The sequence below is a fragment of the Molothrus aeneus genome, chromosome 9 (assembly GCF_037042795.1).
Source record: "Molothrus aeneus isolate 106 chromosome 9, BPBGC_Maene_1.0, whole genome shotgun sequence".
Classification (NCBI taxonomy): domain Eukaryota; kingdom Metazoa; phylum Chordata; class Aves; order Passeriformes; family Icteridae; genus Molothrus; species Molothrus aeneus.
In genome coordinates this window covers 15,713,306-15,739,224 of record NC_089654.1, presented here as the reverse complement: position 1 = coordinate 15,739,224, position 25,919 = coordinate 15,713,306, and the positions used below count along the sequence as shown (strand labels likewise).

General features: G+C 36.1%; 1 protein-coding gene across 2 annotated transcripts in view; it reads right to left on the bottom strand.

Annotated features, from left to right (window-relative positions):
* PKN2 (protein kinase N2) overlaps positions 1 to 25,919 on the bottom strand; it is a 54,931-nt gene that overhangs the window by 12,368 nt on the left and 16,644 nt on the right. For both annotated transcript variants that reach the window (XM_066555435.1, XM_066555436.1), the window contains exons 2-8: positions 18,437 to 18,737; positions 10,472 to 10,623; positions 6,120 to 6,237; positions 4,402 to 4,547; positions 4,096 to 4,309; positions 1,109 to 1,294; positions 713 to 822 (exon numbers count right to left, since the gene is read on the bottom strand). In XM_066555435.1, the coding sequence (XP_066411532.1) occupies positions 713 to 822; positions 1,109 to 1,294; positions 4,096 to 4,309; positions 4,402 to 4,547; positions 6,120 to 6,237; positions 10,472 to 10,623; positions 18,437 to 18,737 (1,227 nt within the window). The remainder of the gene's footprint in view (positions 1 to 712; positions 823 to 1,108; positions 1,295 to 4,095; positions 4,310 to 4,401; positions 4,548 to 6,119; positions 6,238 to 10,471; positions 10,624 to 18,436; positions 18,738 to 25,919) is intronic.

Here is a 25,919-nt window from a genome sequence, read left to right as displayed (position 1 = left end):
CAGGGAAAAAGCAAAAAAACAGGAAAGTGGCTGTTATTTTTTCTCATGTGAGAAGCATGTATTGGAGTAAACATGTACTGGAGATAATTTAAGCTCCTAAAATATAGTTTAATTTTCAGAAAAAAAATAAACCTCATACCTTAAAATACTAGGACTATCAGTTACCTAAAAAAATACTTGGTTAAATCTATATAACATAAATTCTACTTCAAAAGTAGCAACTCAATACTTTTGAGTTGAGCCCTCTAAGTAACATTTAAAGTTATAAGAACGAACAAGTAATGAATTTATTATTCCTGAAGAACTGACCAGCTTTACATGAGAACACTTCTATAAAAACACTAAAAATTCTATGATGTAGTTTTACCAAAACATCCAAACTGATCTGATATCACACTTTACTGATAAATAATTAAAAGCTGATGATCCAAATAAAAAAGTAAGCACCATCTCTCCCATCTCCCATCTTTGAAAAGCCACTAAGGGTTAGATCTTGACAAAAATATTACATCAGTTTGTAGGTCAGAAAAGTTAAGATTTCTAGAATGCTGGCCCAGCACAACAGCTTAAGCCCAGGGAGCTCTTTCTAGTAAAGATGGGAATGCTGCACTTATGGAATTTGAATAAAATGACAGCAACAGGGGAAAAAAGCAACATGAAATTAATACAAGAATCAAGTACAGCTGTTGAGGAAATCAGGCCACATTTTTACCCTGTCTAGTTCCAGTGTAAATTTCTGATCCCATGACTGATTGGAAATCGGTTTCCAGCTAGTTTGACCAACCACGGTGTTATCCAGCTTCAGTACAGCACAGACTTCATCTGTAAGTAAAGTACACAAACTCAGCTTAAAACTTTAAGAGGATTTTCCACAAACAAAAAAAAATCTCCAGTAAGTTTCCCTTAGAAATGTAATCTCATATTTAATTGGTTCTTATGGGCATAATAGTGTGGTTGTGCTTTTGTTAACAGCTTAACAAGTAAAGAAATATTTAAAGTTTAAAGCTTTGAATCAATTTAATATTTTAAATTACAGGACATATCATGCCCATGAAAATTTAAATAAAAGATAATGCATAAAAATAAGAAAAGTAAGGGTATACTGAACTGGACAAGTCATCAGTTTTCAGAAGGTTTCTACCACTCCCACTTTTACTTTTACTGGGTCTACTTATGAAAGATGATCTGGCTTCATTTGGACTCCAACCAGGCAATGTAATTGATGTGGCTTTTGATCGACCAGGGACATTTTCCAATATATCTTGGCAGCCCATGAGCCTCACTTCCAGGGTACCTAGAAGAAGATGGACAATGATTTATGAAAGTTTTCTGCTCTTAAGTAAGCCAAGTGAATGACTAATGACTGATTGATGGCAATAGCTCACATTCTGACTCCCACAGGGTATAACAGAAAGATCAGATGAAATCAAAAGACAAATCTAGGACACACATATATATTGAAAATAAAAGCATTAAAAGTCAACTATGTGGGACTCAACCTTCTAGAAAAGAGCAACAGTTCACCAAGATAACATAAAATAAGTTTTTGTTGTGTTCCAGAAGTCTTTTTGTTTTCTTCACTTGGGAACCTAACTGAGTTGGGTTTGAATTGTAAACAACATCATTTTTTAAGACTGACAAATTTCAAGTTTCTTATTAAAGCAATGAATCTTCCAGATGGAGCAATAACAATTTTAATGAGTTTTATATAACTAGTTAATACTGGATAAAATTAACAAACTATTGAGACTACAGATTTGTGTAAGAAATCACACACCAGAAATCACATGTGCCTGGTGCATGCTAAAGTCAAAATTGTATCAGTATGTAATTTAAAATCATTCAATTGTTCCAATTTGACTGAATTTGGATTTATAAAAGCTGAGACAAGAAGCTACTCTTCAACAAGCTATTCTTCCAAATCTTCTGCATCTTTAACCAAATGAGGTATAAGGCTGCTGTTCAAATTGAAGAGTTTCCTCCAGTAGCACAAAAACATCTGAATACCACAGATGGTTACAAGAATGGTAGGCTGGCTTCATCCTGTACAAGATAACATCTATGAAACTGTGACAGCACTGACTGACAAAATCAACTACTAGAAGTGGTGAAATTAGCCAGTTCATAATCAGTGTCAGTTAGAAATGCAGCTCTGAAATGCAGTCTTCTTTTGACAGCAAATGTACTTAACCATGACACTTAAAAAGTACTCTTTTGTAACAGATACTTAAGTCAGACTTAACCTAAAAATGATCTGGCAACATCATAGCCCACAGAACAGACAGCAAGAAACCAGTCTAAGAAGAAATCCCAACCTGTAGGAAGCTAACAGCCGTAAGTGACAGCTAAGCATTAGGCTATGAAGACAAAGAGATGCTATTGGCTTCCGAAACAGGTTAAAAGGTAAAAGAATACTCCATTCCCAAACTCTGTTTAGAAAAAAAAAAGATATTAATAAGCAGAAAAGCTATACTCTTGTATAAGGAATGGATGCAAATCAGAAAGTCATGTTGATGCACTTAAAGATGTATGACAGTAGCATTGCTCTATTTCTCACAAAGCATTAGAGGCAAAACACAGAGACACTTCATTTAAATCCAGCTCAATACAAAAGCTCTTTGTGTAGGCAATATGAAAGTGAAACTATTAAGAACTTCACAAGCATGTAGCTTTGTCAATTTCTATTAAAAAATTTCATATGTATCAGTAAATCATGTTTAAAGAGAAATTATAGCCACTATAAAGTATCTGACTCTTCATTATCTGTTACAGGAAGCAGAAAAAAAAGCAAGTTGTTTTAAACCCAAGGCATGATACTTCCTGCCTGCAGTCACTGATCATTTCAGTTTTCATTTGATGGAAAAAGTTCTTCTTACCACACAACTTTACAAGGACTCTCAGCTGAGAGACTCTCAGCAAGTTTCTCTTGCTTCACAATGCAAGAGAAATAGACTTGCTCACTATTATTATTATTATTATTATTATTATTATTATTATTATTATTATTATTATTATTCTTGTAGCTCAGCCGAAAAATTCCTCTTTCTGTTTCAAAATATAACCCCACAGTACTTCAAAATTAAATTCTGTTTAATTTCTACATGTATATCCTGAGTAACATTTGAATTCCAGGTATTTTTTTTTTCTTATAAACTTACTATGTTAATAATAGGCTTAATAGTTACATGCCAAATGTGTTAGGAAACAAAACATAAAGTCAAACCTATCTGTCCTAGGAATTCTAGACCACTGGCTAAAAAAATTTAGAACAGCAACATACCCCCAAGTAGTCAGAAGCATGTTTTTCTTTAAGAATGCTGTGAGGCAAATGTTCAAGACATTTGTTAAAATATCGTTCTCTGTTGAAACCTTACTTTCATTGAAGGACAATTCCAGGTGAACCCAAACTATGAGATTTTCCTAAGTCACATTTATATATAAATGTGGTTCTTCACAGTAGGCCAAGTCTCTTTAAAAAAATCACTCCAATCTTATTTGCAAGGAAAACAGTTGGTACCAAGAAACAAGAGTCTCCCCCATGGTTTCATCTATGTTTGTTAGGATCTCCTTCTTTGGATTACAAATATAATGCATGGTTTGGTAGTATAAATCTCACCTTCCAGAAATCCATTGAGGTCCAGTGAGTAAAATAGGAACTGGGAGAAAAGCTGGTGCCTATCTCCAGCTCTGTCACCTACTTGTTGTTTGATCAGGGCAATCACTGAACCCTTCTGCAACTTAGCTTCCCTATCTGTAAAATGGGTATAATGATACTTATACACCTTGATGACAAGTACATGATAATCTCAAGATTAAAGGCATTTGGTAAATGCTAGCAATATCATTCCATAGGGAGCTATTTAATGCCAGAGCATCACATTTTCAATAACATTATAAAAAGGTAAACAAATAAATCAAAGAAACTTATCTGCATTTTTTGCAGTGTATAGACACTGGGAAATTCTAAATGCCTTTGTCTAGGAAAAGAACAACAATTACATATGTCCAGTAAGAAATATAGTTGGCATTAAAAGCTTGTTTTAAATCATTAATTAAGATCAAAAAGGAAAACCAAAAAAGCTCTTTAAATCATACCTGTTAAAGCTGCTGGTTTGGACAGTGTACTGTACTGGTTTTGAGTAGATATTACACTCTGACGAGGACTTAATGTGGGTGAGGAGACTAATGAAAGCTCTTCTATAATAATACTGCTTTTGGGATGGTTTTTAGGAAGTTCATTCAATCTCTGTTCCAGTGAATACTTCAAGAGGTCCAGCTTCTGGCTTGATTCATTAAATCTTGCTTGTGCCTTTTTAAAACAAAAAGAATTAGAAATAGTTCAATTTTTTCCCCTTAAATAAACTTCAAAACAAAGTATCAGAAATTGTAATGACAAATTACTTCTGAAAGTGCCTTTCTGTCGGTAACTTTCCCAGATCCAAGTAATTTCATCACATTTTTTGCACCTTCTGCTACAGCGTACTCTATCCTAAAATGATGCCGCAATTCTTCCATTCGGAGTTCAAGAGGGCTTATCACAGGTTTTGCTGCAAAGAGATATAAACAAACAACCTTCATTGAAGATAACAACCAGGTTTAATTTCTTTAGTATCAACCCCTCCTCCATATAAACAGAGGGGAGAAGAAAAAGGAAAAAAACAGGAGAGATGCATATTTGGTAGTCCAAAGAGAAACTTGAAGTATGTAATAAAAGTAAAAACTGATATTTCAAGCATCTACATTTGAATGAAGAAATAATTGATCAGGGCCTCAATTCAATAAAGAGCTCCTACTTCCTGAAGAGCTATAATTGCTAGAAGATGTGAAAAAAAGAAAATGTCTTCAGGGGAGTTAGGGGACAAAACTGAAATATCCCAAATATTCAACTGGCAAGGAAGTTTTGGGACTTCAACACTTCTGAACTACACTATGAGCATTTATCTTTTATACTGCTCTGCAGCCAAGTAGATCCCTGATCAGTTTCTGATAATCGCCCTGGCTTACTTGAAATCCCATGGAATCTGGCTTCTGCCAGCACAGAGAGATGTGAGAGATTCCATACACTGCCTTTGCCAAATGGCCTGGGTTAACCATTTTAATGTCCAAAATCTCAGAGTGCTTAGATATCCTAATCAGAACACTTCCTGAATATATTCCTTTCTGCTTAAAGCACTAAGAGTAGTAGGAACACAAAAAGGCATTTGAAAGCCCTTTTTAGCATGAATTTCTTTTCCTTTTAAACAAATTGTATCTATAATCCATGTGCTAAAATGGGGTGTTAAAAAGTGGTATGGAAAAACAAACACAGAAACCAAACACCTCACACACCACAAAACAAAACATGAACACACATTTTTCCTTACAGGCCCTGTACAAGCATTGTCACACAATGTCAATATTCAGAATTGCACACAAATAAAGTTCAAGATGTAGAGATATACCCATATGCCTGTAAGTTTCTAGTACACTCATGCTATTAGAGTTCAAGAGTAATTTTTTTTATTATTATTTGAAGATTTTCAATGAAATTAAAGTCTAAAAATACTTCTGAAATGCAGCATGAGTATTTCAAGCCAGGTCACTTAAATAACACCTTTTTTTGTTGCTTTAAAGGTAGTTGTTTAGCACTCAATCTAGCCTAAATACCTATAAAATCAGGAAAAATTCTCCTCCATCTGTCCCCTACCACTAGAAATAATAAGGTCAGTCTATTAAAGTATGTATAACAAGCAGGCTTTGTACTGGCATCAGATTTTTTTTAGCATCATAATATAAAGATTATATGCTATAAAAAAATCACGAATTATTAAGACAAAAGAAAGCATGCATGAAATGAGAAGGTAGACCACAAAGCAAAAATGGACAGCATAAAGTATAGAAAGGATGATAGAGATGGTATTTCTCTTCATTATGATGAAGGTATTTTCCTTCACATTCCTTCAGGTGTTTTTGGCCCCCCAAGATACACAAAGTTTTGCCTAGCCTCTGATTATTTTTGGTTCATGCAAGCTTTATCAAATGTTCCTAACATAACTTTTTGGCAAGCCTGTGTGCATATGGGTATATATCTATATGACATTCTGACATTAATGATTCATATTTCCTTTCTACACCATCACCATTATCAAAAGCCAATTCATTGGTCTGGACTGCCTGAAGAATCTGCATCCTTATAACTTCTATTTTTGTCTTGCTGTCCTGAAGCATCTGCTGAGCTGTGGCAAGAAGTTTTCGATCCTGTTAAAACAAACAGACAAGTTGAAATCAGAAACATCTTTATGGAACAAGACATACTGAAAGTTTCAAACCACACATACTTAGGAACAAGAACTAAATCTATGCATTTCATTTAATATAGATTAGACAAACTAACCACATAAAGATATTAGTGAAAATTAAGTTAGGATAGAGGCATTGGTTGATTAAAGACTGTAAGCCACTCCCAGGGAAACTGTATGTGTTTCAAGGTGAGTGAAGGAGGCATGATCTAGAAACATTACATATGTAGATTAATATTTTGTAATCTGATACTAAAGAAAGGAAAAGATATTAAGTGCAAAATATCTCCAAAACTATGTAGAATGTCTCCAGTTTACTTTGCGTATGGTAAAAACTCTTGTAATAGACAAATTTGCTAGACTAAGCACATATAAAAGTAATTGTACTATTTAACCTGAGTTGATTTTCAATACTGAAATTAGAAATATAATGTTGCTTACACAGCTCATTAAGTTTGCAGTACATCTTTTTGAACAAATGAAAGCTGAAAATTTTTTGCATTAATAAATATGTAACAAACAAGGGCTACTTCATTAGCTATTTCATCAGCAATCTAAATACAGTACAGCACTTTTTAATCTAAATAAACTAAGATAACCAAGCTTCATTTTCAAAAGCAGTATCACAAGAAGCTGTTTAGAAGATAACATTCCTAAAGATGAACTTTCATAAACTTCCATGGCTCCACGTGGCTCTGTCTCTATGTTCTGGCAATTACCAGACAGCTTAAAGGTGATCTGACTTGCAGTATGAACAACAACAAAAACAAGGTATAAGAAAATTAAAGGAAATTTAAGGCAGTGTATTTGTCCTGTCCACGCAGTACCAATCAATCACAGTAATTAACAGCAGGCAGGGCAGATGTGTAACACCCTTACAACCCAAAGGGTATTTTGGTTCGCTCATTTTGTAGCCATTCTATAGCCTCATTAATAAGTTACTTTCCCATAGACATGGTTTATAATTGTATTCTTAATTTTATAATGAAGTTATCAACTACTTAAGAAGTTAAAGAAAGTAAATTCTTCCCTTGCCATAACCAAGAGAAAGAACTGCAGTGAAGCTCAGGTCCCAGAGCTGGAAATACTGGCACCATGAAGCATACTGTAAAAAAGCATGCTGAGAAATTGACTTTCATGGAGCTCCTCTATGACCTCTCCCCTTGACTTGCTACTAACTCAGATATTTTAATGCTGCCTTTTGTTCTGCAGGGTAGATATACCAAAATCTACACATAAAAAGACTTTGGTTTCGTGGAAAGAAATTGTGCCCCCTCTGCATACCGTAGTTTCAGAACTCTCGATTTGAAGTTTTAGTATTAATCAACATTACAGGGAGATACCACAGATTTAGTATTTTAAGATTCCATGTTTCTTATCCCATTAATGATCACACTGACTTTCCTAAATCAATACTTTCTCGAATACAGGTGTGAAATTCTGGAATAATCACTGACTTTAGCAGAGTATAGGATTTAAGTAACAGATTACAAGTCACTCTAAAATCCTGTACTAAACCTTATCCATGCATCATTCTGATGTATAAATATGCTGGAAGTGTTTCTTTGTCTGTATCTTCACTTTTATCTTATTTTTGATCATGCTGCTCTTGATTATCCCTCATAGTCTCTTACTGGAATGGATTTGCTTGCTCAGGAGCAGCATTAGCCCTTCAGTGTGCAGAGCAGAGGCAATCCAGCGTTACAGAGATATCCTTAGGTTTTAAAGAGAGAGAAGATCACATCTTCTGAATCAAAATGTATGTGTAATGCTCAGCAGCTCTCTTAGTGTTGGAGGTTGAATACAAAGTATTTCAATGCATCTTCTGAGTACAGAAGAACTGACAGTGCCTGTAAAACTGATCTGCAAAGCTGTCATGGGATCTCAGAGAACCTACGCACATCCAAGGAAAGACGATCATTATCTCAGAAATGTTCAAGTCCAAATAGGTTGAGCTGAATGTTACTGAAGCAAGTAAAGTACAAAGGGAAAAGCTTCCCATGAGATGATGGGTTTATTAACAGACTGCTTTTTCATTTTTAGAAAACAGATTATAACCTCCCTCCATTAAATTTAGGTCTCAAAATAATACAACAGATTTGAAATTAGATCATATAGTACACTTGCAGAAAGGTCACAAATGAGTTTGTGTTTAAAGATGGTCCGATGACTACTTTTTAAAGAACTACTGGATTACTGGGATTGGATTCAAACTGGGGATTTTCTGCCCCTTTTGCCCACCCCATCCAGATGGTTGGATTCTTTTAAGCTCTGCTTTTTAAAACATAGTCAGCATGCTCAAGGCTACAGTTCAAACTTGCCAAATAACTCACAACTGAGCAGGAAAAAAAAAAAAAAAAAGAGAGAATGAATACCCACCATTTCCATCCTGTTTGCTGAAGTGGCTGGCAATGCTTTTGTGCTTTGCAGCTTGCTCTCTCCAGCCCAGATACTATATACTCCCAATGTGGTAGGCTCATTTAAGCATTTACCAATTGCAAATACAAGATTCAATCAGAGATTTTAATTACATACCTCAATCTAAAGCAAACCAGAATTTATCTTCTCTACCTAGTCTGATCAAAGCTTGCTAACAATGTCTAATATTACAGCCTGAGTGTTTAGTTAAGTTTTTCAGCCTGTTATAAGGTTACTTACCAAGTGTTTATTAGAAACCTAATTTGTGTATGTCTTTTGATCCATTTGGGTTAGCTAATTATTAGTTCTAAGTGTACCTGATGTTAAGTACATGGCCCCAGAGAATGTAGACTCCAAGGGTTTCTAGGAGCTGAGGGACTGTGGTGGATGGACAGCATTCCCATGACCTTAGTCATAATGTGCACTCCAGCTATTTCTTCTATTTGCCCCCAGCTAGTATGTTACAGGTCACTTTCAGATAAGGCTGCCTGGGACAGAAGGAACTTGATGGCACCTCTGGTCCATCGAGTCTAAACTCATTTTCTGTGAGAAAGCAGCGCTCCCTGCTATTTGTTCAAGGTATAAGGAAGTCATACAGTAGAGACACACAAAGTGATCTACCTCTCCACCAACACCTAGCCCAAATTCAGTCAAAAACATGAAGTTCCTTTCCAACAATTTCTAGTTAAAATCAGTTGTAAGGGGTAGCAATGTAATTCCCAGATTCCTTCTCTTCTAGCCAAACACTTCCTTTTAGTAAGTTGACTGACCCAGATAGGTGCCGGGTCAGCCAAGATCTTAAAACATTTTGATTCTCCTTACTACTGTCTGGACACAAAAACATCTAACCAAGCAACTACACACTATTTGTTAGATCTACTCTTGTGTTTCCCCTTAGTCTGGAAATTAATCTCCTTAATGATTTAATAAAGGTAAAGAACAGTTCATGAGTAATGAATGAAAGGTGAAATGAATGAAAAAAAAAATTATTTCTTCTACCCCAACAACTGAGAGAATATCTTCTCTGTGGATCCTTCCCTCCCTTTTTTCTTATTTGAGAACTATGACTGCCTTCCACCTCCTTGGAAAAATTCTGGTGCTATCAAGAGAGAGTGAGTGCAAGTACTTAAAATTCAGATATAATAGTAAGTGTGGCTTTATTTTTAATTTCACTTTATTCTATCAGTTGCTACCTCTAGATTACCACACTTCCCTAAAAAAGAATTTATTTTCAATGAGTATTTTATATGTATCAATGCAGGTTATGACATCTCTATCAGAATACTACACACATTCTATTGAAGCATTTGGCACAGATCTTTTTGCTGCTAACTACAACTAGATGACAAGTTCAGAATATACTTGGCAATATTGCCTTTGTTGTAATTATCATGCACGTTACAATGTTAAACTAATGGATCTTTTTTTTTTCAGTGGAGCTAGGAAAAACACCAGCCACCAGTCAGTCCTACCAAGCTTTGCTGCTAAGTGAATCCCACGTGGTCAAAGATTACTAGATGTACTAAATTTAGTAAGCCGGATTTATTATTTAGGTTGAACTGTATCTGCACAAACTGATAACACAATCACTTCAGTGGGTATCAAACCACAACAAAAAATGGTAAATTGTAGCAGATTTGATGGAACTGTTTAACAAAAATATAGCCCGAACTAAAATACTGAAGCTGCATACTGTTTATACATTGTACAGTCACACTACAGCAATGTGAAAACCCACATTCATTTCATGATCTTTAAGCATTCCAAAGCCTTACCTTTGAAGAGCCATTTGAGTACATCTGTATCATATTTTCTGCTCCCTGTTTTACCTTCAGTTCTATATCCAACTGCTTCTTTAAGGCCATCAATCTGTTGTTTGTGGAAAACCGAGGATCACTATTTGGAGTATCAGGAGTGCTAGGACAATCTGTGAATTAAAGATAAGGTATAAGCACGCAGAAAAAAAAAAAAAACAGGAAGAAAACACCCAAACCACTCCCCCAAAACCCACCTTACACTCTATTCTATGAAGTTAAAGATTGAACAGAGCTTGAACATCATACTTGAGAATTAAGTGACCCTCCTGTCCAGGGCTACTTTGCAACAGGACTGCAAATGCGCCTTACCGTGAAAAGCCTCCCGAGAGCCCTGTGACTCCTACACATGTCCTAATTCACATGAATCACTTCCGGCACTGGGCAAACAGGCAGGTTTGCAGCTAAGCCTATTTTTATTTCAAAGGAGATTTAATTCTTCTTGAATGTCTTGAGTCAATTAAAAAATGCAGTTTTCCATTAAGCTTTCTTATACCCCCAATTTGAAATCAAAGTGTTTTAACAACAGACTTGGATAATAGTATTAGATACTAATGAGCACTGTCTGAATACAGCTCTTGAGTAGATCCTCATCCATTTTAGTGTGAATACTGCAGACACTGTTTATGTCAAAATTAAGAACAGATAAAAATAAGCCGCCTTCTTATTCTAAAGCTGAATGTATTCTGCTCTGCAGTCATAATAGAAATCTGGGATAACTGGATACATAGTCAGATAGGTTACTGAACAACTGACTGATCTATGGGAAGGAGAAAGCTTTTTCACTAGACAGTATTACTGTGTTTGGGTCTCCCTCTTGTTGGATTTATTTCATGGAATGCAAGTTAGTTTTATCAATTAAATTATAAAGTCAAGCTCCTTAACTTTTCCTAACCAGTCTATTGTATAACTTCCTATTTCAGCTTCTGCAACATGAACAGTTAGTAAACTGAAACTAAGTGGTCACTGGACTATTTCCAACACATCTGTCCTTATAGCTAACTATCCTCCCAAGCAGTCCCAATGACTTCCAACCTTTTGGTAAAAGAGGTTGGTAAAACAAATTATTTCCACCATAATAATTAAAAAAAAAATATTTCTTCTACCCCAACAACTGAGAGAATATCTTCCTGTGGATAAACGGTTCTGGTTTCCTTGAAGACAGTATTTACTGAATATGAGCCATAGAATCTTTTTTCCAGTTGTAATAATCTTCCTTGTATTAAAACTAGGATGAGGAATTCCAAAATCCTCAATTACCAGAAAACAGAGGCAGTTCACTAGTAACTTACAAATTTTTACTTATGAGGTATCAAGGGGAGATATTTTATCTGCCATTTCATACTTTTTCTGTAAAAGTTTCTGATAACTACTTCTGGAGATTTAACACATTTTGTTTCCAAGTTTGCTGGGTAATTTCCTCCTAAATGGCAATCTTTGTCGAGGCTACATACAGATTTCAAGTAAGGAGTTTTAATTTCCTCTGCTGCTAATTCACTCCTCACTTCAAGCCACTTACAAGTCTCTTACTGCATCCTCACTACTTAAAGGTAGCACAGAAAATACCAGATGTTTAAAAAAAAAAAATCTGCATTACTCCTCAGCTGTTTTGTCATTGATCCTCTCCTCAATGTTTTGGCTTGGTTCCTCTGTGGAAGAGCACTTGAACAGCTTTACCTAAAATCTGTTATTAATAAAATAAAGATTAACAAAATGCTTTCCTATCACTTATGTCTTCAGTTTCAACTAATCCTCATCTAATAATCTATTCAAAATAAGAACAAACATGAACTTGAAAGTCACAGTGTCAGGTCTTCTTGTAAAGTAGATTCATCATATAAATGAATATTTACCAATTTTAGATATATGATGCAAGCCTCTCCCACTTAAAGATCCCAGCCCTCTGATGATCCCTGTGAAGGCTGTGGGGCTCCTGAAGTCTGTTTTCACAGCTTTTAAGGATGTACACAAGCAGCCTTTCTTTGCATTAAAACAACACACAAGTTGCAAGTTAAGGACTAATTAGAGATACCATGTTTCAGGCTGCCCAGGCAGCTATCATTATCTGCCTTTGCATGTCTCTGCTGTGAAGGTGTAACCACACCACTTACCTGGGTCATCTCAAGAGTTGGTCTGTACTTGTGGGTGTAACCTACCCTCTACTACTTTGTTAAAATTGTTGTACTATGTGCTTTGTTAGTAACTAATAGCAAAGGAAACTTTTCTGCAATAGGGACTAATTGCAAGGAAGAAGTAATTTTTTGCCTTTAGGCATAATGGCTGCTCACTAAACTCCCAAATATGGAACAACATGCTTCTTAACATATTATGTTTATAAAAAAACCAAAACAATAGTTTTTCAGAGATGCTTTCCAAGGGACTCCTACCATCCCCCAACCAATCTCCCCATTACTACTCAGTAAGCAGCTCAAGGCAGCTTCTTACAGAATTCAGATTAATTTTTAAATCAGCCAGACAAACCGGTTCTATTGCAGAAAGCATTGACAGTCTCAGCAGCAACACTACAAGCTACATCTGTATTAGCTGTTTCCTTTTCTCTTTGTTCTGGAAGGTTGTAATGACTTTCCATGGCTAGTTATCTCAGATTTATTTATGAAAAGCACTTTACAGAGGGGGTCAAATCTCCTCTGAAAGCATTTAGTTATCTTCATAGTACAAATAAGTAATAAATTCATCCAGGAAATTGCAATCAATGGAATTTATGTATACTCCTAAAGTTATACAAGAGTTAAGTACTAATACCAAATTGATATTTCACTCAAAGTAGGGACTGGGGAACAGAAGAGATTTTCCAGGTTGCCCCATTTGTTGGTTAATAAGGGCAGTACAAGACTTGCCATTTTGGATACATTCAAGTACAGCTTTGCATAGGACAGCAAGGGCTTTGCTGGGGTACAGGGTCGGGCTCCCAGACCCAAATATCGTTCTTGACAGTGAGTACAGAGTGAAGTAACAGATGCATTTCAAGTGAACTCAACTTCAAGCAAATAGGCATCTTATTATGCTCAACAACTATGAATGTTGTTGCTTAACACCAGTGAGTTTTGTGCAACTTGTTAGCAACATCCAGGCTGCTGGACGAGCTACAGTGCTGCTTCCCTAGCACCTAAAATACCCTGTTTTCATAAAAATATACTCACCAGACTTAAAAGAAGTTAATAGGGATGATTTTTTTATTTAATATTTGGATTACATGAGGACAATGGAAGTTTTCAGTCTGAAATGCTCATATGAACTGTGATCTTTGCTCTTCTGAAAACCTTTCCAGTTTGAGTTTGTTCAGTGCTCACCAGCAAAAACTTCTTGCTTCTAAATTGCCTTTTACCCATCACTGCTATCTAAATTATATTTATAAAGAGCAGTTACATAACTCTACTCTTCTGAGACTGCTGCTCATTCCTTTGGGATCTCCTCCCCAGATGCTACATATAGTATTTCTTCAGTAAGCTCAGTGTGAAATCGAGGATCCCACATAACTTTCTGAATTTGGGTCCCCAGATGGTACTGCAGCATGCTGCTTAAGTATTTAATTAGCAGCAAGTACCTTTGGTAAATAGTTAATTTTAATCTTATTTGAGGATATTTAATTGCAGTTAGCCTCATCAGTGTCATACCCCACAGAAATACCTGCAATGCATTTAGGCATTGCTGAAGGGAGGAATAAAGATGCATTGTCAGGCTTTTCTCAGGGAGTCAGAAGGTTGGATCAGCACTTGAACTAAGTCATCAGTAGGCCCAAGGCAGCAGGGGACATTCTGCACTCAGAAAACATCCAGTGCTGACCTCCTGGAAACTTCTGAAGTTCAGCTGAATTTCCACTAGGTAGCAGCTAATTTTAACTACTAAAAAAGTGATAGGAGATTCTTTCAAATTGCATAGATAATATTATTCTACATTAAGGCTACCAAAGTTATCATGATATTCCAATGGATATGAGTTTGTAGGTGGAGTCTGCTGTCTAAAAAGTCACTACCTATTATCAGTTTGGTTGCTACCTCTACCAGTTTCCAGTAATTGGTCTTATGTGGACACTGGTGTCCAACAGATTAACCTTTGTAAGGACAAAGAAATCCCCCAGACAGCCAGCTAATCATATTATTTAAAAAAATAATTTATTTTCTTTGCAATGCCTACAGCCAAGTTTGATGTAAAGTGGATAGCTTCCATGTCAGATAGGAGGATGGAAGAAAAGGCATTAACTTGTCTTTGAGTTAGTTTTGTCCATATTTTATCCAGTTTTATCAATTCACTCAAAGGTTTTCCTATCATTACACTTCTCTATCCCCCTTAACTTCAGCACTATGAAACAGATCAATTTGCCAATTTATACGTTTTCTATGTATTAGCTACATGTTTAATTAAATCAGTAACTTGCTGTAGGTAAGCTATTTCAGTCTTACAACTCCCTGAGTCATTAGAGACCACAATCTGTACTGCTGCTTTTGACAAAAACGCAAATCCACCAATTCAATCTTTGCTGTTGTATAAAGTATGTTTTCTAGACACAAAATTTCTTCATCTCTGAAACAGAAGTAATTATCCCCATAGGACACATTACATCTCTCAGACTTCCAGCAATAATGGTTGCTAGGCTTCTCCTACTCTTTTTATGTTGCTGGATTCTGCTTCACTTTTAAGTGTTGACCTACAAATTTTAAAATTCCACATCCTTGCATGACTAATACACTGCACAACAAGGGCAGACTTGGGTACAAAGTCCCACTTCTAAAACAAACTTCGATTCATCAGCAATCCCTATAAGGTAAAGTACACCTATGTTGTGCTAAAAGTTGTTTCTGAATCACATACCCACTGTCAAATCTACCCTCACATACTCTAATAAAGCTGTTTGGCAAACTGCACTTTCTGGTTAAAGTTAAGTACCAATTCTTCAAATAATTGTGATCTTTCAGCTCTAGGCAAACTACCACAGAAACTTCTAAACTTGCTTGGAATAGAATGTTATTAAAACAGATTTTTCTACAGTAGATTTGTTAATACTACATTTAATGATTTCAACATGTATTGATTGCACTGTGCTGATTACAAAGCAGTTACACTAAAAATTAGTGGCTTGTTAAAAAGTAATACAAGTTACTGCTTGATACCATAAGCAACAGAAAGAACCACAACAGCCTGTGTAGCATTTCTCAGCTCTGTACTGGGAGCACTTCACAAATATATGTTCACACCCACTTTTCAGATACAGGAACACAGGAAGATTAAATGACTGCTCTAAGTTACCAAAATGGTCTTTCAACCAGTCAACAAAACGGTCAAAATATCTTTACAGTTCAGGTCCAACAAATCAAAGAGATCAGCTCAATGAATCTCAATCCTGACTTTAGAACCTGAAAAAACCTACTCAGTATATTTGTTATACAGGGAAAAACACAGGGCTTTAATACTGAAATATATTAAAGTACACAAAGAGAAGACAGACCTTGACTCATACAGCTCTTGAACCCTCTTTACCTTATTTTCAGCATTCATGATCTGCACAGTCTAAAAATTTCCCATATATTTCCACCTCTTTTATATAACTTGTTACTAAGTGACCAGAAGGTCAAACACAAGCTAAAGTGAAAAGCAGTAACACTGAATAAAGATAATCTCTGGAAACAGTGCACTTTTTGGGGAGCTCCCATATTTACCAGAAAATGGTTATTAAATTCACTGCCTATTTTAGCAAAAACAAGAATTCCCCAAGTGAGGTGTCTGTGACCTGTCCACTGAGGTATCTTATGTCAGATGGCAGTCACCTTTCGGGTTATGTATCTATGCACTTCCTCAATACCATGTGTGTGTGTGTATACATATATCCACATGCACACACACACAGTTGGCATGTCATAACTTTTATGTTAACAACTTTATTTTGCAAAGGTCAAGCTCACCAATACCTAAAGTGAAGCCTAAGGCTTCAGTATTAAAAATCAAAATATCACCAAAATGACTTGCAGCCATTTGTCTCAAGACAGACAACATTTACTGATAGTGCTCCCCCTCTGTGTACTACTGACCATGAATGAGGAAGGAGACAAGCACTTAAATTACAAGGCAAACATTACAAAAAACTCAAGCACTTCAACTTCAGAGGGTGGGTGCTTCCAAATCTTTATCTAAAAAGAGGTATTAACAGAATTAAAGATTACTTTTTTTTCCCCCTCATGAAGATTATGCAAAATATTCCATTTAAATGGGTCTTGCATGGGAATACCTGATGTGATACTTTACACAGAATATAAAGATCTCAACCAAATTTTCAAGTTTTTTCTTGCATATTTCCATGATTAAGACTGTACAACCTATCTACCACTAACACCTAGAACAGAATGGAATTTAAAAACAGTCGTAAGAAGTTTAGCACACATCAAAAGCAAGTAGAAGCACATAAGATCAACCATGATCTTTTATCCTTTGAATCCCTCCTTTGTCCTTTGAATCCCTCCTGCATTTCCCAAGACATGCACAATGACAATATTACTCATTAACTCATTATGATAAGGCTTTTAAAAATGTTACACTGGAAGGAAGCATTCCAACAAGAGCATTTCTGTGCTCATCCACTTTTCAAGTTCTACTGCTAGATGGATTTTGCAAATTATATCTGCATAGATTTTTAGTATTTGGTCTATACACAGTTTGTATACAATTCTCTTTCAGTTCCACTCTTTCTGTTCCTTTAAAAGCCACAGTCCTGTCAACACTGAAGCAGATTTTCATAAACTTTAGCTGACATGGAACAGAATGCTTCATGCCTACCAAAAGCCCAGTGGCTATCTGGAAGCATACATGATTGCATTCATTTCCATTTCATGCTGCAGCAACCACTTAGCCTCACTGGTTCCAGCTGTGTCGCTACTCCACCTCTTGTATCCTCACACAGATGAAATGCAAAAAAGAATCCAGCACAGGCCACCATGGACACCTGAACACCTCTGCAGTGTGTCACCAGACTATGAACTGCAGACATCACCCACCACTATTTCCTAAATTCTCACTGTAACCAACCTTGCATCACAAGGATGCTGCAGACCTTTATTCTACTGCCCAAGCTTCCTCAGGCTTGGCATTTACTTCACATGAATCTTCAATGGCTTGAGCACACTATTAACATTTTGCCAAGAAGAGTCTGTGCAATGTGAAATCACCAGGCTGGCAGTATCTCCCAGGCCATTCCACAAAGCTCAAAGAGGACTGTTTACTTTCACAACATTCCATCTTAAAATACCAATCCTGGTATTTTTAAAAAATACATTCAAAATTAGTATTGACTTGCTGCCATGCCACAGAAAATACTAATTAAAACCATCAACTACAACCATTCTGTGAAAACAATTTCAAATTGTCTTTAAAATAGTAACTTTGCTGTGGAAAAGGCTGGAGAATAAATAAATTGTAAGTAATGTCACTGTAAGAAATGTTTGATAAGTTAAATAACAGCACAACTGAAAAACATTTTCTAAGTTAAGTTTAAAAAACCAAAAACTAACAAAAATTTTAAGTATAAATGTTGTAATTTTTCTCCTGCATTGAATAAAAAGGTGTATCAATGCTGATGTCTACAGTGTAATTCAGAGAAAGTCACTGGGAGAGCTCATGAAATTTGCTTTCGCACAGAGAAAAGTTACTAGGAAACATTACAGTGACTGAGAAAATATTCTAGTATGCTAAGAACTGAAAGTGAAGAACTCAAAATCCATAAAAGACACTGTTCCCTAGGAAGGAATTTTAAACTCAAAGGTACTGGATACTGACTTGTGAGTCAAAACAAAGAGACATACATAAGTAACAAGCTCACCAGCTATAGATTTGCTTGTTCACAAAGCAATTTTTCAAGTGAAATGGGGAGAGCTTATCTCAGCTATAAAGAAAAAGTGATTTCACAGTAATGCATGGTACCTGCAACATCTTCGAGATCTGTTACAACAATGTGTGCATTTAGTTCCTGTAACTTATGATGCAAGTCTTCTAACTTCTTATTCGATTTTTTCAAAATGTTGTCCACATATGCCAAGTTCTTTTTATCCGTTGTGACCTTCCTGAGGTTCTCTGCTCCCTCCTTGATTTTAAGTTCCTTTCTTATTTCTCGCTTGATTTGGTCCTTTATTTCATCCAGCTTCTGCTGTACCATTGTATCTGAGAAGTCCAACTTCTGGCCAGTGCTCACATTCTCAGAGGTTACAAGGCCTTTGGCATCCCCCTAGGAAGAAAAACAGTAATATAATCACCAGGCAACACTGTTTCTGACAACACACACTTACAGTGCCCAGCACTCAGGTCTGTAGTTAACCCTGTAAGGCCATTCACTAACCTCAGCTTACACTCACATTGACCCAAAGCAACAATATCACAAGATATGATGTTAACTGGAGCTACATTTTAGAACAGATTTATTTTAAATTGAGTGACATCTTTACTATGCCTATTTTTAACAGCAAGAGATTTAAATACGTTTGTATTTGTCATGGCTGCTTGCCTAGCAGTTATATGCCTCAGAGCTAATGAGTCATTTTTGTGATTTTATAGATTTAATTTGTGTTTTAATAGACAAGATGGATAGAGGAAAGAAGACTAACTTCTAATAATTATAATCTATGGGGAAATTTTATACAATCTTTATAATAGGTTCCTTTTAAAGATTGTTAAAAAATAGTGATATTTGCAGTTGTTTAAAGAAATACTGGCATATCTATAAGGATTTGTCAAGGTTTTACTGGAAAGACATTTACCAGGTCATTTTAATCCTTCAAGTAAAGAATTTTTTTAATCTTAAAATAAAAATTAATTTCTTTAAAAAGTAATAATCATTAAAAAACCCAAATCTTACTTTCTTGTGCAGGCAAGCTAGGCTGAAATGAAAAAAAAAAAAGTTGCAATAATGGAACAGGAGTTGTTGTAGTAAGGGAGCAGGGGATGAAAAGTCTTCAGAGCCCCCAGAGTACACAGGGGGTCATAATCGTGCCTATGATACATTCACATATCATTGAGAAGTAAGAGCACAAGGGCACATTATAGAACCTACACCAATGAAGTTCATATACAATTAATTACATATGTGACAAGATTGTGTGCCTTATGCACAGACCCCAGACAATGAGCAGACATTAGCTCCTACCCAAAAAATTCCAGCTAGAGGCAAATGAGTGAAGATCAAAGAAAGATTCTCCCGAACTTGAATTTTAACCCATCGTAACTCAGAATTTATTTAATAAATGTCTGGCCTGATTTGCATGTAACTACCCAAAAGACCAAAATTCCACCAAAATTTCTTAAATACTATGATGAAGTTGCCTTGACTTCTGAAAAATGGGGTGAACAAAAGGCATTTTATGGCATAATTAAAATGTAGAAAGTTTTTGTCATAAAATCAGTTAGCATCACAGTAAACAGAAGAAAACTTTTGGGAGGGAGTTCATGGAGCACAGCATCAGGCTAATAAACTGAAGAATGTCCAGAACACAAATCTACTACAGACACTCTACAGTAACTTGGTTTTCAAAACAATTTGTATCACGAAGGTTGTGCCTGGGCCCTGCATGTCAACAGATAATGTTGGTCAAACTATTTCAATCCATGCATATTCCAGCAATATTGCCTTCCATAAGCAAGATCCAATCTACTAGTCCTCAACTATATTTTCCCAAGATTCCCGAATCTCTCATTAAAATTTGTCTACCGACAGATTCTACTTTTAGTACAAAAAGTTAACAACTCAAAGATTCTTAAATATTCAAAGTAGTCAGAACCACCATCTTGCCACAGAATTTGACTATCAGTAAAAGAGAGAACAAGAAAGCAATTTAGAAATGACAAAGTGAGTAAGAAATGAAAGGGAAAAAAACATGCAAATTTACTTTAAGTACACTTGTGAGTGCTTTTCTGTCAGTGCAGATTAAAATAAATAATTATGCATATGTGGAGAGGCTATTAATAGCTGTACTGGGAAGTACATGGCATTGTTTCCATATATAGGCACATAAAATAGAATCGATTTTTTTTAAAATAAAATAGAATAATCAATAGCAATGAGCATCTAGTCCAAAGGTTCATGAAATGAAGGAAGCCATCCACCACGAGTTGAGTGTTTAGTTTTGAGAAAACTGAAACTGAAAATAAATTGATATAACAACTGTATGGCAAACTATTTAAATAGTAAGTATAACCAAATCAGATTAAGATCTTTGATTTCCCTGTCTTCCTAACACATAAAAATTAAGGACATCAAAAAAAGACAAGATTAGTATGCTACTAGTCAGCCTTTAAATAGATATTAAAAAACGTTTGTGAATAAAAAGTATTTATTTTTACAACACAATTTTTCATGCCTGTTCTGCAAGCTTTCTAGAAATAAATTTATATATCACCTGCTTCCTTAAAGCAGGATATTATACTTTTTAAAGTTCATAGGAGAAAGACAAATGAGAAATGTAAAAAACCCCAAATCAAATAACAAAACCACCAAAACAAAAAAGAAAACCTTTTTTTCTATACTGTAATAGCACCTGAAGTTTGCTAAAATTATGCCAAGAATGTACACTTCTCAAACAGAACAATGTAATTAAGATATAAATAATTCAGAAATATTATTCACTGGGGTTTACCAAAGAGACTTCAGTTAATTGTTCATCCATTGAACAATAATGTATTTTGTTACAGGGGAGGTTTTTATCCCTCTACAAGCCCTATATCCCATCTGTTAAAGTGTTGTTATGTTCTCCTATAAAAAGGTTTTTGGAGCCCTTGTTTCAGACAGAGTCCCTAGTAAGCCTTCAATGAAATTAAATCTCCATGATCATTACTAATTTGCCTTTGGAATTTGCAGTAATTGAGTAGAAGGTCTCCTCAGCCTGAGTAGTCTCAGCAGCATTTTTGTCCCTGGATTTAAGGGTTTCAGAACAGACTTGTCTTCTTCAATCTGCTTTTGAGACAGTAGAGAGTTCAATAGTGTGGATGCTAACACTGGAAGCTGGTCACACTGCCTGTACACTTAAACATTCTTTTTTAAATCCCCCCAAAAGCCACAGATGATACTCCTTCTGTCTCTCCTGTCATCCAGAGTTAATTACACTTTTGAGCAGGAGGTATTCTCTCACCTAGTTATCCAGATGTGTCACCTGGCACAAAGGTCACTGTGAAATACATTCTTCCAAGGAGGGACCTGTGCACTCAGTGACCCCTGAAGGTCACTGTGAAGGCAGAGCAACACTGTGTTCTGCAAGGGAAGCTGCTCTGGTCCTGCACTAATGTGCTTTGCTGCTGAGATGCAACAAAGCTTAGAGACAGAGCCTCATGCTGCAAAGATGAGCAGCCTCAAAAGTGTTCCAGTTTAAGATGAAGATAACGTCCACAATGGCATAAGACAGTACGTCTGATAGTTAAATCAGTCTAATAGTAAATGTCTAATAGTAAGTCAGTAGTAGAAATGAGGTAGGATTTTTTTCTTTAAGAAAATCACCTCCCAAATGCCAAACTCAAAACTATACTTTTAAACTGAAGTTACTTAAAACACAGCATATTCCAGTTTTCTTAGATGAGAACCTACTACCAAGTCTCTGCTTAGAGTTGAATATTCTTTCAAAAAATGTTTTTTCTCATTTGGATAAACTCCCTCCCAGGATAAACCTCACATCCTTTAGGTTATAGGTGCTCTGCCCGCTCAACCTGAAAATTAAGTGTAAAAAGAAACAACAATTAGGGACAAGGCCCAAGTTCTTTCCTTTGCAGTGCTCAAGCAGGCAGCATGCAAAAACAGAAGAAACCATTCACGTTCTGTATGCCAAGAAGCTATCAATGAATTTTTGCACAACTCTTCCCTTTACTCTCCTTCTTAACATAAAATATCTTAAGAGTGGAAATGCTCTAAAACAGATAATGACTAAACCACTCTTGCTGGCAAAAGAGAGAACAGGCCTCACTGCTTTACAATCCAAGGCAACAGAATGGGCAGCCAGTTACTAATTCTTAGTTTCTTTTAAAACTCTGTAGTGTTTTGATGGCTGGTTAAAGAGAGGGGCCAATCTTTGCTGGGTGCTGCCAGTAGTGGACAGCCCAGCACAGCATCCTTTCCCCTTGTGCCACACAAACTGCTGGGGACCTGGCTCTTGGCCTGAGCAGTGGCAAAGGGCAGCATCACCCACCCACCGTGGGAGGCACAGACAGCACTGAGAGGCAGCACTGCACACCTCTCTGCTAAATAACTCTTTCTGAGCCACTGCAAATTACTGAAACATTTCAGTGTGTAATGAAACTCAAGATATGCTTACCACAATTAACTATCAACAACCACACATAAGATACTACTGCTTGATTTAAAAAAAAAAAAAAAGAAGGAAAAAAGGAGTCCATTTATGCAGACTTCCCATGGCATAGGGGAAGTCACTTTGATTGCTGGCTCAAAGACTATCTATTTACATAGATTAATTCAAGATGCCAGCCTTCAACTTCTGTACTTCTGGGAAATATTTTAAGTATAGTTGCTGAAAATAATGAGTAGTGGTCTGAGCATGTCTTTTAATAATACAGTTGATTCTGGCTGGTGTGGTGAAAGAGAGTAGTAATACTGTTTATGAAAATCATGTGGGGCTTGCACTTTTGCTTCAGATCAGTTCTGAACCAAACAACTGGTGAAGCAGGTGCTTTGACATACTGCATTTACCACCAAAATCCCATTTAAGAATAAAACATCCAAACTGCACAGCAGTGGCAATGGTACTGCTGAAGAGAGTACCATGAAGCTGAACATAGCAGGGAATCTGCTTAAGTTGTGTAAACCAAATGGCTTTGAATTCTAAATGAGATTCTTAAACTGTTCCCTCTTAGAAGATAACACTAAAACTCTGGGCATTAGTAACTACTGAAGACTTGTTCCTAAGATCACAGTACAACTTGACTGTGCTATACCATATATTCATTATAGAGAATATCGATTAGAGCAAGAATTTCAATTGCTCATTTCTGTTAGAAGTTGTTATAGAAAGATAAGTGGAGCCTTAAAATTAACCACACTTAACAGCTGATGAGTGCTCATGCACAATATTATTTACCTTTTACACTGATGTGCTACAAGCACACACTAAACCTGCATTTAGAAAAAATCCCAAACCAGAAACTCCCAGTAAAACTGCTTACATTTTTTCCTAAAAGTATTAGCATTTCTTTTTATATGCTCTTGAATTTTAGCAATCATTTCAATAGATAATGAGACAATTAAAAACCTGTTTAACAAATATAGTAAAAAATGCTGTATAACAATAGGATTTTCATCTTATGTACGATTAAAAAAGTGATCATAACCCAGAAAGAAAAAATGTTTATTAACATGTAATTTAATTTTGAAGAGCTAGAAGTACAGCTTTGGAACTACTAGGTATCTTAGTATAATAATTTTCTGAATAATTTTTTAGGAAAAAAAAAAAAGGAAAAAAAGCTGCTTTTCTGAGCTAACTGCCAAGGTTTCCAAAGTTCTCTACACTAATTCCTAAGACTAGAGTAGTCTTTTATTTTACAAACAATGTTAATCAATTGCAAACGTCCCTTCCCCCCGAAGTCATTCATAAAACCAGATGTGACAGCTTGTCTGCATTACTGGAACAACATGGACTATTTCCTCCTACTCAGAAGCAAATGTGATTGTGGTCAAGATCTCAGCACTCACCCAATGTCAAGAACTGAAAAAACCCCCAACTTGGAGGCTTAATAGATTTTGGCATTAGTTTGCTGTGCTAACATGTCACAAATCAGGATTTAAATTTAATCTAAGTCACAGCTTTCTGCTTTGTAACAAGAGGCTGTTTAAGGCAGAAATATCTACAGTCCACTACATTATACATGGATGAATTCAAGTAGGACACTGATTAAATGGGGTTCAATTCCTGTGCACAAACAGTGAGTGCCCAAGTGCATCTGTAAGAGATGAAATTGATTTTAATAAAAGGAAAAACGTGTTCCTTAAATAGGGAGGTCCTCAATCAGCTGGTCACCTCTGCTATGCTCTCCCAGTTTGAACTGCTGTGCTGATGAATACTTTAGAGGGAACATTTGCTTTCACTCACACAATAGGTCCTGGGCTGCAGCAGTTGGTCCTACATCTCCTGAATAAAACCTGTGTGGCCTGACTCAGCCAAAACACCTAATCTAAACAGGTAATAAAATTCCCTGGGGTGTCCTTGCTATCATCTAGTTTCCAGCCATCAAAAATCCCTGATTCAGCCAGAATTTTCTAACACAAAGAGCATGGCCCCCAAAGGTGCTCTAAGGGCAGTCAAGACTTGCTTACAGAACTAGAAGTTGTGTCCATGCAGAGCTGTGCCAACACTAAGGAGAGAAAGGGGCATAAGAGAGAGAGACTTTTTTGCTACAGAAGGGAAAGAAAACATTCTAAGAAATGTTGCCTTCAGCTGCTTCTTGTTGCAGGAGCTCCTGATGGTTTTACACAAGGAGAAGAACCTGCAAGGAGGCTTCCAAGGAAATATGACATTGAAAGAAAATCTTCACACTGAAAATCTTCACACTTCATACTGAAGATTTTCTTTCAATGCCATATGACTTCATGTATCATATGTCAATGACTTCACACAGTTTCTCACAATCACAAAAGCTTGATGGAGGCTATGGCACAACACAGGTGATGAGCACTCAAATGGGAGGCCAGCAAATGGCTACAGTATCCAAGAAGCATGACCACATATTCTGGCAACAGGTGTGGTACAAACACTTCAGCAGTTTCCAAACTTTTATCTCTAACTTGAAGTTCTGACTCAAGCCAAAAAATTCCAATAGAGGCCAGTACAGTGGAAACGAAACTTCCCCTCTCTAGTTTCAGACGTGCAAAAGAAATAGCAAAATCCTAGTTCCCATCAATAGGGACTGCTGTCACAATCTTTATTAACATGTGCCCAGGAAGATCAGGATATGAAATTATGGCTATAATAATGCCACTTCTCCATTCTCTATGAGACTTTGCTTAGTTTTCATTTAGCTTCTCATCACATATGAGAATAACATACTCGGAAGAAAATTTCTTTTTATGTAAATAGTATGGTTTCAAGCAGACCACATATGGTAGGTGAAGGTCTATTAAATGCCAAAATACAAACAGTCCCTTTCAAGGTACACGGAACAAGATTTTATGAAATGTTAATACCATAGTGCATGCTGAAAATATCACCAATAATGATGTATCATAGAACTGTGCCAAGGAGACTGAAGTAATCCCCCTAAAATGCAACCTCACCAAGATGCAGGCAATCAAAGCACTGAAATGATAATTTCTCATCTAATGCCTGTAACATTATCATATATTAATAATGTGGTAAATATATACACTTTGCTTTAAAAGATAAGGAAAACAGGTGGATTAAGTGACAGTTCAACAAATGAAAGA